This window comes from Seriola dumerili, unplaced genomic scaffold, assembly GCF_002260705.1.
Source record: "Seriola dumerili isolate Sdu_G_001 unplaced genomic scaffold, Sdu_1.0 BDQW01000260.1, whole genome shotgun sequence".
NCBI classification, from domain to species: Eukaryota; Metazoa; Chordata; class Actinopteri; order Carangiformes; family Carangidae; genus Seriola; species Seriola dumerili.
In genome coordinates this window covers 904,999-921,979 of record NW_019174515.1, presented here as the reverse complement: position 1 = coordinate 921,979, position 16,981 = coordinate 904,999, and the positions used below count along the sequence as shown (strand labels likewise).

Sequence of the window (16,981 nt, the reverse complement as noted above, 5' to 3'; positions counted from 1 at the left end):
AATAATGTGACGATGAAAGAATAGATTTCGGTGTTGGCTACATGCAGAAAGTGTGCTGAGCAAAGATTTGTATCATGGACATACCTGTATCATATCCTCCCATAATTGTTCTCACCATTGTTGTCTCTCTCTCTCTCTATTTCTCTGTGAATGTGTCTCTGTGTGTCATTGTGTCTCTTTACTAGTTTTGTCATCTGGGATTTGTAGACCATCATCACTTTGGACAGCATGAAGAGGACAGCAAGTCCCAGATCACTCTCATGTTACACTACCTGTCTATTGTTAGATTCTTACACAATGGTTAACTGCTCCCACTCTTTTCCCTGTCCCACGCATCCCACTTTGTAATATACCGTGTGTGCGTGTGCGTGTGTGCGTGTATGTATTAGCGTGCGTGTGTGTGTGTCTTCTTTGTCCCTCACTCTGCCAGCTCTGCCATGAAGGACCTGTGCTCCTGACACCGCAGCGCGCTGCCAGTTTATGACATATTATGTTCTTTAATTACTAACATAACTGCCATTTCCTCTGCTTGTGCTGCTCTTTAGCCGTGCGTTCTGGGAGCTGCCGGATATTATCGCTCTGGACAATGTGAAAAAGAGCAGTCAGTCCCACTGGATGAAAAAGATACTCTACAAATGCATCATCTTTTTAATGAGCACTCCTTACTTTTGCCCACTTTAAATAACTAGAACTAGAAAAAAATCAGTTTTCCTTCATGGTTGCTCTGAACATTACAGTTGCAGCACACCGCAGAGCTAAAAATCTTTGTAAAACATCTGTCTTCAGCCACATGGTTGTGCAGGTGCAATGCAATATTAATGAGCCTATTTTCGTGCAAAAGGTGAGACAGAAGCTCACAGTCGCTAACAATGATGATGTTGATAGCACTATCCTGTGATAGCCTGTGTCACCAATTAGCACACTGACCACAGGCACTGCACCGGCCCTCTCACATTAACAGGCCAGCGTTTGTTCTCCTTGTCCTTTAGTTGTGTGGTCTTGGACCTGCTGAGCAACATTATACAGGACCAGCTTTAGCATTTGCATTCCATTTAGCCTTAATGTGTTTCCCCTGACAATACGCACTTCACACCTATTAGTATTCACGTCGCACTTAATGATATTAATTGTAATGGATAATTATAACTGCCCTTGCCAGCACCTGAGCAAAGTTAATAGTCTATTAGTTAAATATTAACATTCCTCTCTTGTCCTCTTTATCCGTGCTTTAGTTTTGTAGGCTGGGACCTGCAGAATATCATCACTTTGGACGCAGTGGAGGAAGACAGCCGGTCTCAGATCATGCTCAAGAAGGTCCAGTCCCCCGTGGTCCTACTCTACTGTTCCAAGGACGAGGCGGTCTACATCCTGGAGGAGGCTCGCTCTCTGGGCCTCACCGGGTTTGGATACATCTGGATTGTGCCGTCACTCACCACTGGCAACCCGGAAATAACGCCAGAGGAGTTCCCATCGGGAATGATTTCAGTGTCATACGACGACTGGGACTACCCGTTGGAGGCGCGTGTCCGTGATGGTCTGGGGATCATAACGTCAGCAGCGGCAGCCATGTTGGAGGAGTATGGCGACATCCCCGAAGCCAAAACATCCTGTTACGGGCAGATGGAGAAGACGACCAAGCTGCCACCCAGCGCGCTACATAAGTAAGCAAAGACAGAGTGTGTGGATATGTTTGTTTTGGCATCCATGTCTAGAATGATTAGTGAGCAATGGAGCTTTTACGAGGAGTGGAAAATAGAAACGGCAGAATTATAATTATAATGGTGATTTTGTATTTTTATAACATCTGAGAGAGGAGCTGTGTGAATGCACATGGATGTCTGTGTGTGTTTGTGTGTGTTTGTGTGTGTTTGTTTGAGTGCATGGCTTCCTGCCACAGTCTGTTTGTTTGCACCCTTGTCCCCAGTAATTAGAGACTTCCACCAAGTTTCCACCAAGTCTGCGTTCAGGATTGAGATTGAAGAATGATGCAATTACTGGATGAAAGACCAAGGGATTGAGAGTTAGAGCTAAGAGAATAGAGGAGGTGTAGGAGTCAGAGGGAGAGAGGAGAATGAAAGAGGTGAATGGGAGTTGAGGAGGGAGCCAGCGAAGGAAGAGGCAAGAAACGGAGACTGGGGTAGCAGCGGGAAGCTGCTACAAATGAGTGCTCTCCAAAATTGAAGCGCTCCTTGATGAGTCCTTCTGTTCCTCTTCTCATGTATTCCTCCATCTCTCATTCACTCTCATCTGCTCTCCTTCTCATCATGCACTCACTCCCCAGCAGCCAGTGGGAGATGTTGCAGGTCTTGCCAGCTCTGTCTGGCTCTCCATCTGGCAGAGGAGGGAGAGACACACACATCCTGTGTTTACATCCCAATATTGTGGGTTTTTTTTTTAATAATGTGTGAAATTAAAATTCTTCAGTCTAAAGGATAAAATCTGATTCCAAAATTTATTTCCAAGAATTCCATTTTGTGAAATTCAGAAATGTTGTGTGTCTCCACCGTGCTTCATCTCACAGTTAAGTTGGTTAAACTAGAAAATGAGTGAGAGGAGGAACAGATTTTGCAACCCTTGAAAGCATGTGGATGTGTCTGACATCGTCTACACATAATTTATCAATATAGTGCATCGATATAATATTGGTCCATTCTGTAAGTAATCATTCCACCATTCTTTAGTTTGCATATGTTAGAAAAAGGGTTGAAATACGGCTAAAATAACTAAGAGTAAAGCACAACAAATTGAATTAATCTGTTTTTTTCTGATATTCAGGAGGCTTAGTTGTTGGTTTTTAGCCATAATATTCAGAAAAGTTTGCATAACTTGAGATGACAATATCTCGGAAAAGGATGAAAGGCTGAGAGAGAGTGACGTAGTAAGAGATGAATAATGTAACAGGTACATTTGGAGCACTTAGTGTTTTGGCATTAGTGTACCAACAGAACTTTTAGATCAGATTAAGTTCCAGTTATTTCCTCTGTTAAACTAATATTAGTTTAGGAAGTCAAGATTGAAGACTAACATTTTCCACTGAGGTCAGTTTACAGAGAGGGTCTATAAATTTTATCTGGCCTAAAACATTTTCATGTCATTGCTCCATAAATCAAAACTCTTTTGGCTCATGTGTTGAACATTACATCACTAGTTATTTATGTGAGCAGCTAATATACTGCCTACTACCTACTGCATAAATATTGAAGATGTTTTTAGTCTGATACTCCTTCTGGCTTTCAACCAATTTTGAATTTGGGTTTTGCAGAAAAAACAAACAAGATGCATTGTGCACCGTGGGTGGTTAAGGGAGCCTGGGAGATTAGAGCATTCGCTGCAAAAATGGGGCTGGGCTGACTCTTGACTCAGCCTGTTTAGAGAGCTTAAAATCGCAGTAGTCACTGAGGTAACAGAGGAGTAACTGGCATTCTTCAGCAACATTTATGAGCTCCCACTTGTAAATTATGGTCATTTTGTGTAAAGAGACAGTAAAGTATGACTGATTGCGCCTTTAATAACCTCAGCGGGACTTTAAATACCAATTCCACACTAATGTAGCTCTCGTTTTGTCTGGAAACACAGGTAAACCAAAGAGAATTACCAAATATCCAGAGCCAGCTGACATTGTTCCCAGCATGCTCTGCTGCCTCAGGTTGTTACCCAGGTGATGAGTAGCCACAGATGGCTCTGTTGTGGGTGAGAGAGCTCAGCCAATAGGGCTTCAGGGCCAGGACATGAGAAACATGATTGGTCAAGGCTAGGTCGGGGCGACGAGCCAGCGTTGGTTGTTAGACCATCAACGGCTGTCAGGGGAGATAGGAGAACATGGCCAGTGTGTGCGCACACACACACACACACACACACACACACATATACAGACTCACAGAGGTGGACAGATGGGTTGTATGTACAAATGTACACATTACAGAATTATACAGTATTTTAAGGCTATGGTGTAACGCTGGGTCACAGTATTATAGCCCAGGCTTCATTTTAGTTCTTCTGTGGATCTACCGCCTTTTTGAAAGCAAGATGTCAATAACAGCATCATGTTAGTATGTGTGAAATTTATGTACTTCTTTGCTTGAACACCCTTCAGACTCAAAGACTGTGATTTGTGACAACACTTTGATTTACAGTGGATGCTACGCCCGTCCTTAACTGAGCCAAAAACATCTCACAATAGAGCAAAACTTAGTTTGATGAGAATAATATTGATAGTCAGTGCTGAAATCACAGAAAAGTCCGTTGCTCTGGTGACCAGTACCGTGCAGTGTGGGCTTTCAGTGAAGTTTTACCTCACTCACTTTGCCTGTGACAGCTGTGATGATAAATCCACCGTGACATATCGAAGATGAATATGTTTTGCAGAGTAATAGAAAAATAAAATTAAATAAAAACAGGAGACAAATGACCAACTAAGAGAGCTGGCCAGTGCAGCAATCAGACCAAGTGACAACTTGTGCTCCATATAAATTATGGTATGTGTATGTGTGAGGGTTTGTGTGTGTCTGTGCTTGTGTGTTAGAAACAAGAAAAATATCCCCCCCTTAAGAGAATATTCTGTCATGACCGATTTACTGTGTCCTGCTCACCTTGCTTTGGTGAACAGTGTGTCTTAAAAGACTTAAGCACTTATTTATCTGTGAGTGTGTGTGTGTGTGTCTGTACACGTGTGTGTGTGTGTTTGTTCTGACAGGTAATTTCAGTCTCTAGCTCTGATATATGAGGGTCAGAACTCAGGAAACACACACATATACACACCTACACATAACACACAGGTACTGGGTCCTGGGCCAGCTGTCAAAGACATGTGCTCACACACTACTCGATGCAACTGAAAATTGAAAGGAGACATTTCCTGACAGTTTTAGTTGATAAGATGCATTCATGCATAGAGTACTGTGCTAGAAACAAATACTCAAATTGGAATACTGAAGTTGTGTTTATATGTTGTGCAAAACTGCTGCGTGTATTTGTCATTTTCTTAGACTTAGAGACATAACCTATGAATATCTTTTGTTACAGAAGGGAAACAACTGCTCATAAATATTACATTACTGTATGATTGATTGGTAACCACCTCTGTGTGTATTTATTATTCAAACCCATATGTACATTTCTGTCAGCTGTTGATGTGATTTGTGAGAAATGCCTTTACCTGCAGCAGGTGATCTCACAAGGAATAGTGTATTTGACTAGATGGGGAATATACCTATATACCTATATATACCTATACCCAATTAACATCCGACCTGAACGACTGTATTGGTCGTTTGCCCGTACCCTGTGATTCAACCCGTAGGAGTGTCTCCTGACATGACGGTGACAGTTTGCTAAACCTTCGTTGTCATGATTACATTAATAAAAACGTTGCTAAGCTTATGGAACCGTCATGGTTTGGTTAGGTTTAGGTGTGAGAAGTACTTGGTTAGGTTTAGGCAAAGAGATAGGTTTGGGTTAAAATAACTGCACCTCCTTAAGGTTAGAGGACTTTTGTAGTCATGGTTACAGTAATAAACGTAGTTAAGGTTGTGGAACTGTCACGGTTAAAAGATACAACAGCAGCTATTGGTTTCAACATGAAACAAACAGCAGTCTCCCATGTGAAAGGCCTGTATTATGTGGATCCATCCATCCTCCCCAGTCTTGTTTTAACATGAACTTTGTTGATGTTTGTAATATATCACATGACTTCCTCTTTTATTCCCGTCATAATTACTATGGTCGCCTAACAATTAAACATTACTATGGGTTGTAATAAACTGCTGACACAGGCGAGTGTGTCCAATACTGTATGTAACAGTCACTGTGTTGACAGTAATCATGTCATGAGCATAAATAAGAAACACATTTTCTTTGAAGCAGTGAGCTAGTTGTAGTTCAAGTGCCTGATGCTTAGTCTGAAGTGTCCATCAGGCACTGTTGGGTGTGCTTTCAATACAAGACTGCGGGAGCAGCAGAACATTATCCAGTAGGTTAAGATTGGAGCTCCCTCATCTGATGCTGATGACAGCCAAGGCTGCTTGGTTGTTTTGTAGGATTACAAAGACCAGTATGGAGAACAGCAGTAAGTATTGAAAAAATAGTTGCAAAATTTTGGAGGCTTCTTAGCTTTTAGCTCAGAAAAACTTGTATGTATGGACAATCTAATAGGCATCTAAGCTAGGCTAGTTAGCTAGTTTATTTGGTGTTACCCCCCCCCCCACTATGATTAGATGTAGCTACTGTCTTATGTAGTACAACAAACTAGTTGTTAAAATGTTAGAGCATCAAAACTGATTTTTGAATTACAGACAACAGGTCAGAAGAAGTCAGTAATTTAGCTTTCACTAAGGCAGCTGTGACTAGTCTTAACTAGCTGGATGTTGTGGTTTTCGAGAATTACACATTTCTATAACACAATTATTTCCATAAGGTAAAAGTAACCTAATAAAGTCGAAGTATGGTCTCAATTTGACCAGATATGTAGTTACTGCATTTTGGCTTTATAGGGCGCAATAGTTGTCTGCATTGTGTTAAGCAAAAAGTGTGTGTGATTGACAGCTTGTGTACTACATCTTAGAGATAAAGGAACTATCAAGTTGCTTTTGGTTTGAATACTCAGAGAGGAGAGAGACCGGGAGACATGGGAGGGAGTTTAGTCAGTGGCAATGTGAACTACTGCAAATCCCAACGCACAAGAAGATTATTAATTTTTCATCAGAGGGAAGGATATCTAAGAAGGTGCTCCACTGTTGTGCGCTGATTCCTGTCCTAAAATTGGATTTGCATATTGAAGAAAACCCATGATATTCTAACTGAGCTACAGTATAAAGGATCCCAGGCCAATACACACATAAAACCCTATTGTGTGCAACAAAGGAAATGCTGCTGAGGTAGCTGTGTGGACACATGTTGCATTTTATGGTGCGACCGCAAGCTTGGAAAAGACAAAATGTAATTGTTAGCATTAATCTTGTGCTGCTGAAACTCCAACAAACAAAATAACTGCACAGACACACACACCAGGGACGACAGGAGGGGCAGACACAGAGCTAAGCTAGCATCTACTTCACCTTGTACAGTCATCATTCATGCCACACTTAACACATGCCACCTGAGGCTCAGTGTGTGTTTTCAAGTGACTGCCCACCCTTGGGTCCTCTTAAAAGACCTAAATCAGCACTGATAGCAGCCCCCCCATCCTTTTTTTAGACTCCCCTCCCCTCTGTCTCTCACAGCCACAGCCTGCGTGTGTTTGCTTTTGCACTTCATAGATCATGAGTGCTCTGACATTATACATCATTGCTTTGACTGCCTCTTGTCTTGATGAAGGATAAGTGTCTCTATCTTTGACACCCACACAGCATTATACAGTTCATTTGAACATATTTGTGGAGACACTTTTCCCTGCAGTCGAACCTCTTCAGATAAAATGTGGAGTCTTTATCACAAAGTAAGACTGTTGTAAACAAGGGGAGATCCAGAGCAACTCAGAGTAAGTGAGCACTTGAGATATTATGTCTTATGTGTCAAGAGCCCTCTGACAGGGAAGGACTAAGGGCTGCTACCAGAGAAGATGGGTGCTGTGGATTATGCTCTGTGTAAAATACAATGACCCAGTATATTTGGAAATGTCATTGTCTTTTGTTATTAACGTCATAAATGCTCTGTCATTGCTCAGAAGCGAAGGATTAAGACAGCAGCACAAATGCAGAGTATCTGGCGCTTGCTGCTGTAATGCAGTGTTATGTGTCTGCTCTTACTTGCGTGCTGCAGTGTATGTTTAGTGCTGGTTAACTCTGGTGCAGTGCCCCCCCTCCCAACGCAACCCCTTTTACTCAAAAAAAAAAAAAAAAAAAAAAAAAAGGGAAAAGGGGGGGGAAGAAAAAAAAAAAAAAAGAGAAAAGGGGGGGGAAGAAAAAAAAAAAAAAAGAGAAAAGGGGGGGGAAGAAAAAAAAAAAAAAAGAGAAAAGGGGGGGGAAGAAAAAAAAAAAAAAAGAGAAAAGGGGGGGGAAGAAAAAAAAAAAAAAAAAAAAAAAGAGGAAAGAGGGAGGAAGGAAAAAAAATAACACAGAAGATATTTTTATCCTAACTCTGTCGAGGCTTAGTTCTCCTCCTCCCTCGTCATACTTCTCCTCTTTCCATCTCCCTTACTCAGTCTTTCTTATCTTTATGCTCTCTCACTTTTTTTTTTCTTTTTTGGTTGCCCCTTCTCCGCTGTCTGCCCCCCCCCCAGCCAAATGAATGGAGAGATTACTGATATAATGGAGGCTGGAAAGTGAGAGGAATTGGATCGCTTTACTATGATCTCAGTGCTACAGGAGAGGAAACATTATGTGGAGAATTGTTGAGGTGTGCAAAGTAATTGTCGGCGTTCCTGTGTGTGTGTTGCAGGGATGTTCATTCAGGGTTATTTAGGGTCATCTCCCGGCATACACTCTCCAGTCTGTGTCCGTATCCTAGCAACGCCCTATCAGGTCCACCTGTTCAATGGGCGTCAGCCCAAACATACTTGCAGACACGCACACACATACACACACGATCTGCCCATCCTGTCTGCATCCTGTTCTTGCAAATTTGTGCACTGTTATACTATTATGATGTTCATTTGGAATCGGTTTTGAAACAAAATACAGAAGGGACTCGTGTTAAGAGACAGAAGGATTAGCTGAGGTCTGAACATCTTCACCTGCTCCACCTTACCTGCTCCAACAGGAAATAATTTTGTTTACTGATTGACCTTACAGGATGCCCCACTCATATTCTTCTGACATCAAGCATAGGTTTCTACATCGTTAGATTGACATCAAATGTTTTAAATTGGTGCAGTAAAAACACTTTCTTTGCTGGATTGTGTCAAAAAGAAAGATGCCTGAAAACAGAGCAAGAAAATGAATCAAATGAACAACAAAAGAGAGCTAACTGTAAAGTATACAGAGGGAAAGAACAGCAAAGGCTTCCATTGTGTGTGTGTGTGTGTGTGTGTGTGTGTGTGTGTGTGTGTGTGTGTGTGTGAGAGAGTGTGTCTTCCACATAGATGGTTGCAAAGCGCAGAATGGGCTGTTGTCTAAGAGAGCAGCCTGGGCGCTGGTATTGATCCCATCCCCTCTTTCTCTGCTGTAGTCGCACATAATTGGGTTCAGCGCAGCATCTCCTGTCCAATCAAATGGCTTAATACTTCTCACCTGGTTGCTTGCAGGCCAATCAGATCATTTTAATCACAAGACCCACTCAGTGCCCTTATCACTGGCTGATTTCATCTGGGCATTGACTGGTTGTGTGTGTGTGTGTGTGTGTGCATGCGTGCGTGCGTGCAACACAAGCATCAATTTAAAAGGACATGTAGGTATTGTGATACGTTGCCACACACACAAACACACATTACACAGCCTTTTTCATCCTTGTGACTCAGTATTATAATTGGTCCAGACTGCTGGTTTGTGTAACATATGGCATTAAAGCTGCTTTTTATGTAAAAGAACAAGCAAAAGGACATCCATTATCCCAAACTGGTAACAAATTGCTTACCAATCAATGATTTTTTCTGACACAAATAATAAGACTCTGTAAAAGCATAATTTTACGACACGCTCCTGCACGAAACAGCTCACCTGCTGTGGCTTTTCAAAGACACATCACATGTTCTCCCATACATCCATTTTCGGAATTTGCCCCGTCGGCATGCCCCAGCCCCAGAATGGAGCAGAAGAGGAGGAAAAGAGGAGCCGTCTCTGCCGTGTTGTACATGACCGCTGACAGAAGGACTGAGGGAGACAGAGTGGGGAAGGACAGCCATGATTAATGTGGAGGCTATGTGGACCCAAGAATATCTTCCCACTGCCCTCCATCTTAGCTAATGTGACCTGCCATATGGGTCACTCATTACTGTGTGTGTGTGTGTGTGTGTGTGTGTGTGGTGATAGTATGGACAGACTATCGCTTAAGGTACTATTCATTTTCACATTTTCTTTTTTTTTTTTAATTTATATTTCTGGATCTAAGCACACACTGCTCTGTTATTACTGACAATACTCTTATTCAGAAGTGATACTCACAGGTTATATACACGCACACACATTTTTGGATTCAAATAGATTTTATTATCCCTCAGCATTACAATTTAACTCTCCTGCCCAGTTGCTTTTTATTTTCTAGAATGTAATTATAATGAATGAAATATGACTTTACAACTTTCAATGCAAAAGAGCTTGTGTGAATATTTCAGGACAGTAATACTAGCAGATTGTAAATTGACTTTTTCTCATGCTAATATAATTCAATATCCCCTTTCCTCTGTTTTTCCTCGCTTCCATTCATTTCTCTCCATCTCTCAATCTCTGATTTTTCCACCTTCCCCCCTTCTTCCTCCTCCTCCTCATCTCTCTCATCTATTATCATCTTCTGCCTCACTACTCCTCACCCCTATCCTCCTCCTCCTCTCCTTTCACTCTCAGGTACATGATGAATGTGACATGGGATGGCAGAGACTTGTCATTCACTGAAGACGGCTACCAGGAAAACCCAAAGCTGGTGGTCATTGTTCTCAACAAGGACAGGGAGTGGGAGAAGGTACGTTTTACGACTGTATCTTGGTTTGTGCTTGTATGTGCGCAAAAGTGTAACTGCATATTCCTGTGTGTTCACAGAGACACAGAGTTTATGTTCACCTTAATATATTTATTATTATACTTTATTCTACACATGTTGGATTTTTAAGGTCATCTTAAATATTTTTCAGACTTTTTAAATATTATATTTTTTATAATAACTTAAATATAACTTAAATAAATTAAGGGTTAAGTGTTTAGCATTTCCTTCCCTTTACCTGCCAGTAAAGGGAAGGAAACAACAATTAGAACATTACATAGGGAGATCTAAAATAAAGCAAGTACAATTGAAGAGTGCAGTGAATAAATAAAATGTGTTTGTTTGTTACAACAGTGGGGGCCGGCCCAGTAAAAGCAAATGTGACTGAGTGACTGAGTGATAAGGTTACACCAGCCTGCTGTGGGACTCATAACTCCAGTATTTCTAAAAAACTCGCTGTCCCTGACCTTTGTTCTTGTGTTTTCCTCTGTGTTTATATTTGCTTTTGTTTATTGTATATTTCTCTGTGTTGCTTTTGCATGATCAGTACTGTTATCATTTCTTACTATTACAGTTTTTTATGTTTCCTGTTGTCTTAATCTATTACCGACTGACACATTATTTTCTTTACCAAAAAACTAGCTTATGCATTGCAAATACAGATCTGGGGAGCTAGCAGTGATAACCGTGGCGGCTAAACAGATAAAAGAGTGCTACCTGTAGAACCTGAAAAAAAGACATCGCAGTACTGCTCACAATCTTTGACTGGCAAGTGACCTCTGAGAAATACACTGCATAAACAAAAAGAGCAATAAGTGCTGAAGACCAGTATTGAAAATGATACTTCTGTCTCATCATGCAACATTTGATGTTGATCAACGAGCGCAATTACCAACAAGTTTATAGGTTTTCTTTAACTGGTTAATGTGAGGAAGCGTCTATAAAGAATGGCCACTTTTAATGGCTGAGTATTCTAGCCATTTTAATGGACTTTAAATGGCAGCAATGTATCTTTATACCTACATCTGGCTTCCTCGTGCAGGCTTAAATACCTCATATTTAATGCCCCACTAGCTCATAGCTCAGAGTGGGTGAGGCTGAGAAGACAAGTTTGAGAGAGGAATGGCAAAGGAGAGAGGTGTGGCTAAAGATAGGATTTGGATAAGGAAGAGAGGGAGATGGATGTTGTCTTTTCTGTCTTGTCCTTCCTTTACATCTCCCACCACTTTTTGTCTCCTTCCTCCCACTGCCTCCCTCTCTCATGACATGTTGAATGCTTCCTCACATCTGTCTTCTTTCTTCTTCCCTCTTCTCCTGATCTTCTTTCTCTTCCTCTTTACTTCTCCTCTCTGCCTCCGACTTTCCATCCTCTCCTCCATTTTTTTCCCTGTGTCCCTTTTCCTTCACTTTTTTCCAAAAGCCAGATAATCTGTACACTCTGTCTATCTTCAGCTGTGATTGCTGTTGTGGTCTCTGATAGCACCTCAAACCACAGTTAATGAAAACCTGAGACCTCCGTTATTGGGGTGGCAAAGGGTCACTGCTCTTGTGTGTGTGTGTGTGTGTGTGTGTGTGTGTGTGTGTGTGTGTGTGTGTGTGTGTGTGTGTGTGTGTGTATGTTTACCCTTCTATACAGGTTATTGACAGAAACACTATTCAAGAGACTTGTGCTTCAACCAATCTGGTTTTTATTCAGGTCACATCTGTGTGTGTTACAGTATTCGGTTTAGTTTGCTGCAATCCGCACAGTCTCCACCCAATCTTTGAGAATAGCTATTTCATATTTCATACTGACACACACACACAGACACACAGAGACACACACAGACACACACAAACACACACAGACACACACAAACACACACAAACACACCCTTTGTCAGTGTGCTGAGGGGAAGTAGAGTGTGTTGTTGTAAACAGAAAGCCTGTGAAATTGATCAGTACCACTTCGCTGTGGTGCAGAGAAAGAGACTGAAGGCAAGAGAGACACGGAGACCCAAAGTGGAAACATAATTGGGAGCTTCTCTTTCTATCTCTCTCTCTCTGTCTCTCTCTGTCTCTCTCTCTCTCTCTCTCTCTCACTATATATCTGAGTCTGGTGCAGCCGTCCCACCCATGCACCAGAAATCAGCGGCGCACAGAGAGAGAGAGACTTCCATGATGATCAAGAGATAAAAATTCAGTAACTGCACTAAAATATGGATATGCACTAAAAATATAAAATGTGTCCCCTTGGGGCAGAGGAGGAAGAGACAGGGAGAGGAGAGCAATATGGAGCGCTACCGAGACGAGCGAGCGATAGAGACAGATGGGCCATGATAGCGAGAGCAAATGAGCACGAGAAAAGGAGACAGAGAGAGAAAGAGAGGGAAACAGAAGAAGAGAGAGGTGGAACTGAGCAATCATCATGTGTATGCTCTCCCCCTTTTCATCCACTACAGGTGTTTAGCACTCAGGTTTTCAAAGCACCCGCACCTGCTGTTCTCTGCATCACACACATGCAGTTGGTAAGATGGTAGATTTTTGAGTTCTGGGAAGAAGTGCTTTTAAAGTCGCTTCACCTGTTTGGCTAGCTGTGTATGGTGTTGGGAATTTCTCATCAGTGAATTAGTTTTATTCAAAAGAGGCGCCGATTGCAGCTAGTCATGTGGGTGTGACTGGATCCAGTGTGGCATTATGGGGGAATTATCCTAAATTAAACTGTGAGCTTGAAAAATGTGCTGAATAACTGCAAGCAATGAATTAAATCAATTTTGATGTAGTATCAAGCAGTTTTAAGACACACATGCACACACACACACACACACAAGAGCGTGTGGTTGTATTTGTGTACATGCACTCACTTTATACTCATAAATGTTACTTCACTACAGTTAGGTTCTTTTTTAAAAAATCACCTGATGTCCTAATTTGCTTATTGGAGACAGTTTTACCAAAAGTAAAAAAGTAGCTTGTTTAATAGAATTAAATGTCTGGAGAAACTGTGGATATACGCCCGCTCCATAATCAATGACATGGCAGAAAAGATGATGAATTTTCTTACTGTATTCAGAGTTACAGTAACTTCAGCGACTGAATGAGAAAAGTTTATTTACCGATCAGAACCAGGATGTTATGTTTTATTCCTGCTGAGTAGATGGAGTGTGTAAATTGCTTCAGGAACTGCTGCAGTGTTAGCAGCCAGTTCACAAAATAATTATTACAGACAGCATGGGATTTGTGCTTGGAGAATCACAATATGGAGAGCAGACAGGCAGAAAAGCCCACGTGTGTCCACACAAACACACACACACACGCGCACTTCCAAATTGACGCGCAAACATGCGCATGCATTTTCTATCCAGGCAGCACTGTTCTCTGAATCTTAATAAAAGCGCTTCACTTTAAGGAAAGATGTCTAAATCCATGCATGCAGTTTTCTCTAGCTCCTCCACTCTGTCATCTTCTTTCTCTCTGCCCTTGTTTTCTCACACACACATACAGACGCACACATGCACATGCATACTCGCGCACACGCAGGCGCACGCACACATTCACACATATAAACAGAGCGAGCGTAGGAGAGGGAGAGCAGAATCCATTTTACCGACATAATTTTGTCTGACAGGAGTGACAGATACTGTTTTATGACTGAATGGGTTTCTCCACGCTATTAGGAACTCATTCTCCCATAATGCAACTTGCCACAGCGATAACTCTCCCAGTGAGACTGGCACAAAGAAGGTGCTCAGTGTAAGAGCCCCGACCCTTGTTTTTCTTTATTCTTTTATCACTCTCTCTCACTCGTTCAGCCAGGCTCTAGTTTATTTTAGCCCTTCATTGTGTGTGTGTGTGTGTGTGTGTGTGTGTGTGTGGGTGTGTGTGTGTGTGTGTGTGTGTGTGTGTGTGGGTGTGTGTGTGTGTGTGTGTGTGTGTGTGTGTGGGTGTGTGTGTGTGTGTGTGTGTGTGTGTGTGTGGGTGTGTGTGTGTGTGTGTGTGTGTGTGTGTGTGTAGGTCAAAAACACTGACAGAACCAGTAAGAGAGAGCGGAACGTGCGCAATAGTTGAAATAGAAAGCAAGACGTTCAGGAACAAAGAACAAGGCCTTTCAAAATAAAGATAAAGAAAGACGAGGAGGAGAACAGAGAGAATAGAAAAAAGGAGGGCAGGTTTGAGCTGACAAAAGAAAGAGTAGTAGATGAAACAAAACACCGCTCTTCTGGGGCAGAGTGTCATCTCATCACCAAGTGGCTCTAAATCTGTCGCAGGGTGATGATGCGATAGGATTGCTGCCATGGGGTGTTATAATGCAGTAATCCCACAGGCCCTATCATCATAACCTCCCACTGGCCTCACTGTCACATTACACGCAAGCACATGCACTACTTTTCTGTGTTGTGTGTGTGTGTGTGTGTGTAATATCTGGTATGTCATACGGGGGAGATTCAGCATTCTGTTTCATGGCCGGTCGATAGAGAGAGAGAATCCTCTCTCCTCCTCTCTGGGCGTTAATTTATAACCCCTCTTTCTTTAATTAGAGAGAGGGGGAGACAGGGAGGAAGAGGGAAGAAGAGAGCAGGAGGACAGGAAATCAGAAGAGCTGCTGAAGTCAGCTTCTTCTTCCCCTCCTCCACCACCTCCTCTTTTTTTTTTTTTTTTCAACTATCTTCTGAGTAGAACATTTATCTCTCCTCAGACTTTATTGACTCATCCTACCAAATCAGGGCTACTCCTCAAAAGCTTAAATAATGATTGAATGGATCAAATTTGAGTTGTGTGTGTGTTGTGTGTCAGTGCTGTATAGTGATAGTTAAATGTGCAACAAGTAGTGAAACCAATCAAAAAAGTATAGTTAAAAAAAATGAAGAAATGAAGAAAAACAAAAAATTGAGCTAAAAGTGATTTTTCACACTCCCAACATGTGAAATTACGCATTATGTTCAAACACCAGTGGAGTTTACATATCAGCATTATTGTTTGAGCCCACGCTCTTGTCTATTCCATTCCTCTCTGACTCATCTTTGTTTTTGTTTTTATTTTTTATTTTTCCGATTCGCTTTATTTCTGCCACACGAGCCTTGCCTTACTTATTATGCACACATTTACATTACCAATCCCACTTCCTAATTCACCTCCCCACCCCTTTAAAAGACACACACACCTCACACACACACACACACACACACACACACACACACACACACACACACACACTCACACTACGCGCGTGTGTGAAGATACGAACACCGAAGTCACTCACTTGTGAAATGCAAAACAGCTGGGGTAAGACAGATAGACAAATGCGGCCGCTCCCTGGAGAGTGAAGGTGACACACAAGGAGCCACACACATGCCACCTCAGTGTACCGTCCTGCCCCCCCCCCCCCCACACCTCCTCAACACAAACGCCTACACACACACACACACTGAGAGATGTAGCCGACAGCAGAGTGAGCTGTTGACAGTGGTGCCTTCTAAGAGCGGAGAAAAGACTCTAATCCCTGTCAGAGGATAGAAAACCACTCAAAGCAAAACAATTAAAATGCTAATTTCACTTCCTCCTCTCTGCTCGCCTGTTAATGACTTAGCCAGGCATGCAGGATAAGCAACAACATGTGTGTGTGTGCGTATATGTGTGTGCGTGTGTGTGCGTGGGTAAAAACCACTGTCCTGTGGCTCCAGGGTCAAAGGGGTTACAGATTACTGTATACGTATTACATGTGTGCTTAACTTTGTTAGATCCTATTTTATTCACACACACACAAAACACACACACAAAAAAAAAAAAGTCTCAACATATTTCCATTTGTCATCTGTCTAGAAATCCAGTCGCGAGTCTTCGCATTCATGCCCATGAATATGTGTGTTGCTGAGTGTGTGCAACACACAAAAAAAAAAACTTGGCTCTAAGGTCATCCACTTCGCTCCACGCCACAGCTGTGTTGCTGTGAGGAATAAAGAGAGACAGACGAGAAGAAAGAAAGGCTTTGGAAATGGAAGGAAAGAGTGAGAGCGAGGTTTTGCCTTTTCCCGGCTCCTGTAACATTAATAATTGAGAGTTGAGCAAAGACTCGCTGCCTGCTGCTCTCTCTCTCTTTCTCTCTGACTCCCGAGTCTGACAAAAACATACGTAAATAGCGTACACACACACACACACACACACACACACACACACACACACAGGCACTCACATACATTCATACATTTGCAGACTGTTGAGAGTGGGTAAAGAGCATCCATAGGGGAATTTGTGACATCACTGCTCTGAAAACTTTCTGAATTATTAACAGCATCACAGCACTATCATATCATACTGCCCCCCCCCCCCCCCCCATCCCCCTGCCCTCTCTTTCTCATATATGTTTGCATTCAGAGCTATAATGTGCAGTGTATTCCTCTGTGTGCATTTTGTCATGCATCCCTACACACCGTGCTTT

The 16,981-nt window shown here is 42.1% G+C and overlaps 1 protein-coding gene across 1 annotated transcript in view; it reads left to right on the top strand.

Annotated features, from left to right (window-relative positions):
* Window positions 1-16,981, top strand: part of grin2a (glutamate ionotropic receptor NMDA type subunit 2A) — a gene marked incomplete at its 5' end in the record, with an annotated part of 132,009 nt that overhangs the window by 87,734 nt on the left and 27,294 nt on the right. The window contains 2 exons of the mRNA XM_022756859.1: window positions 1,233-1,661; window positions 10,434-10,548. Coding sequence (XP_022612580.1) covers window positions 1,233-1,661; window positions 10,434-10,548 — 544 coding nt within the window. The remainder of the gene's footprint in view (window positions 1-1,232; window positions 1,662-10,433; window positions 10,549-16,981) is intronic.